Genomic DNA, 2,889 nt, shown 5'->3' on the forward strand with positions numbered 1-2,889 from the left:
GAGAAGCCGAGCGCGTGGGCGATCTTCGTGCGCGGCGATGGCGGGTGGCGAGGCGCCCGTGAAACAAATTTGCCGGCGCCAAGTTCACGGCGCCGACGATTGGGCGGCCGTCCTCCAGCGTGGCGCACGGCAACGCCCACACCCCGCCCGGCGCAGCGGCGACGTAGAGCACCATGTCGGCACTGTCAACGCCCGCAGTGCGGTGGGCGGCGGGCACTGTGAACTGGCCGCAAACGCTGTCAGCGGCAAATGCGGGCACCTTCAGCGGCCCCTCCAGCGGCCGCACCAGCAGTCGCTCCGCGTGCAGCTTGACGGCGGCAGGGACGACGCCCCCGACGAGCGCATTCCTCTGCTGGGACGACAGCGCATCACTTCTGCAGTCGGCGGAGTTGTCGCCCAGCAGATTCGGCTTGGAACCCCTCGAAAAGCCGCAGTACTTCCTGTTGGTCTCCTTCAGGTCCTCCGTCGACACCGCGATGCGGATCGGCGCCCAGCGCCCCGTCAGGACAACGTACTCCCCCGACTGGGCGTCTCCCGGCGCAGGGACGGACTTCACCACCACAGCGGCAGACTTCAACCTGCCAATGCCGCGCACCACCGCGTCGGAGGTGCAGGGGTACGCCAGCGAGGCGGCACGGCAGCCGCCGCCACAACACACCGCCGCCGCCACCGCCATCACCACCAGCAGCCGCGCACACTGCGACGGGGCACGGGAAAATTGCAGCATGGCGTGTGCGTAAAAAGAAACGCTTCTTCACCTGTTCAAGCAACGAGCGCCTGACAACTTGGACAGGAGAAAGAGGAGGGGAGAGAGAGACAGTCAAACAGGAGGTGCCGGCGCATGCGGAGAGGAAACGTCAGCGGCTGAGGCTGTGAAACGGGCACACACCACCCAAACCACACAAACACAAGCGAAGAAATTTAACAAAAACAAACCCGTGAAGTGAAGCCGAAGCGTGGGGGCGCGTCCACCGAGCAGTGGGGACGCGCAGCAACACGTGGGACAACCAGCACACACTCCATCTCTCTCTCTCTGTTCCCGCACAGCCCAATCCAGGAAGAGAGAGAAAAAGAGGTGTCGCCCACTGAAAGCAATGGAAACAAACAAACGAAAGAAAAGGATAAAAACAGTTACGGTGCTGTACCCATGCGGCCAAGCAGGACGGCAGCGGCTCGTCGGGTGCAAAAGAGGAAGAGCGCCGACGGGCCTGCATGAGTGGAGTTGTGTATATATACGAGCACATTATGTGTGTGTGCCTCGTGGGGTGCGGTGAGAGCGAGAGAGTCCGTGCAGGGAAACAAAAAGAACGTGAAAGAAACAAGGAAGGGCGAGCTGTGTGCGCACGCCCTCTTTCCTTCTCCCTCTCACTCTGTCTCTCACGCGACCAGCACCGCAGCGGCGGCCGCACTCGCAAGCAGAAGAAGCAGCGCAAGGGGGGAGGCGGAGTGCGACGCCGCGGTGCCGCTGCTGCCGTCGCTGTCGCCGGAAGCCGCCTTCGCTGCACTCGTCGAGTTGGTGGTGGTGGTCGACGCATGAGGAGCCTCCCCCGCTGCCGGCTGAGTGGCTTCTCCTCTCTCACCACTCCTTTCCGTTTCCTGATTGGAGGTGGTGACTGTGGGCTGCTCCTGTTCTCGCTGACCAGCTTCGTTTGTCCCCACGGAACTCGCCGGCTGCGGCTGCACCGCGGTGCTGCTGCTGCCACCGCCAGTCGTCGTCGCTGGGCGACTGACCTCAGTGGCGGTGTCCTCTGCTGTGGGCGGCGGCTCCTTGTCGCTGCTCGTCGGTGTGCCAGCGGCAGCTACACCTTGCTGTTGGGCTCCTGGGGCCGCCGCGGCGGCAGGCCCTGCAGAATCTTCGACAATCGCCTCAGCCTCCTTTCCAGCCTGTCCGCCTGAAGTCCCACCGCCGCCCGAAGGGGCAGTGGGTTGAGCTGCATCCACTGCCCTTCCACCCGGTGTATTACTTGGGTCAGCTGGGGCCGGCACAGCTTCCTTGGGCTTAGCTTTCTCGTCACCGCCGTCAGCTTTATTATCACTGGGCACACTCTCCTTGACACCATTTTCCTTCGAAGGAGCCCTCCCCAATGCCATCTCCTTCCCTGCTTCCCCTGGCACTTCAGTTGGCGCTGGCGTTGGCGGCTTTGGTGGTGTCGGCGGTGCCTCTGGTTGCCCTGCAGTCGGTGCCGATGGCAATACGGCACCGGGCCCTAGAGTGCCTTTGCCATCCTGTCCATTGGCTTCTTGCGCCTGACTGCTGGCAGCACCACCCGGTTGCGGAGGCGCTGCAGCACCGTGACCCGTCCCGGCACGTGAGCCACCACCCTGATCATCACCAACGGCAGCTTGGCGCCGCAACTCCGCACCACACGAAACGCCCTTCTCAAGCTCAGTGGCATTCTTCATGGCTCGCGCCACAAACTCCGTCTCATTGCCACAGAACTCCTGCAGAAGTTCAGTGTAACATTTATCGGGGCCAGCCGCCTTCAAAAACTTCCACTGCGCATCGTTGCAGTAGCCCTCCCCCCACGCCCAGCCCCCGCCGGCGGCGCAGCACAACGCGCAGAGGACGCACACCAACAGCAGCGCACGGCCGGCCATTGCCACTCCTCCCACCGCAGCACACACGCACGCACAGCGTCTAGCGAGGGGCAGAAAAAGAGAGAGAAAAAAAGGACAAGCACACACACAGATATAAGCAGCCCGCGGAATGGGTGCATTCAACCAACACGCACAAACAGAGAAAGAAGTAACAGCCGAGGCATTGCCGTCCCGTTAAGGGGAAAAAAGCAGCAAAGGGAGGAGACGGTTTTGTGCACGTTCCTCCGCATGTGCCCTCTCGATAGACAGGCAGCAGCAAACCGCACACCGCAGCGGGGCTCAAGGGCCCTT

At 62.8% G+C, this 2,889-nt stretch overlaps 2 protein-coding genes across 2 annotated transcripts, besides 1 other annotated feature; both read right to left on the bottom strand.

Annotated features, from left to right (window-relative positions):
• On the bottom strand, positions 1–727 carry Tco025E_09800 (surface protease GP63; the record flags this gene model as incomplete). Its single annotated transcript, XM_029376607.1, has 1 exon — positions 1–727. A coding segment is annotated over one exon (727 nt), but the record flags the coding sequence as incomplete, so codon positions are not given.
• A 60-nt stretch (positions 728–787) lies between these two features.
• Positions 788–816: a sequence feature (GA-rich).
• Positions 817–1,377: 561 nt separating this feature from the next.
• Positions 1,378–2,598, bottom strand: Tco025E_09801 (mucin-associated surface protein (MASP); the record flags this gene model as incomplete). The annotated part of the gene is made up of 1 exon (XM_029376608.1): positions 1,378–2,598. The coding sequence occupies one exon, from the start codon at positions 2,596–2,598 to the stop codon at positions 1,378–1,380; it is 1,221 nt and encodes a 406-aa protein (XP_029223258.1).
• Between the last annotated feature and the right edge of the window lie 291 nt (positions 2,599–2,889).

The sequence above is a fragment of the Trypanosoma conorhini genome (genome assembly GCF_003719485.1).
Source record: "Trypanosoma conorhini strain 025E chromosome Unknown Tco_14.4_contig_01294, whole genome shotgun sequence".
Lineage (NCBI taxonomy): Eukaryota > Euglenozoa > Kinetoplastea > Trypanosomatida > Trypanosomatidae > Trypanosoma > Trypanosoma conorhini.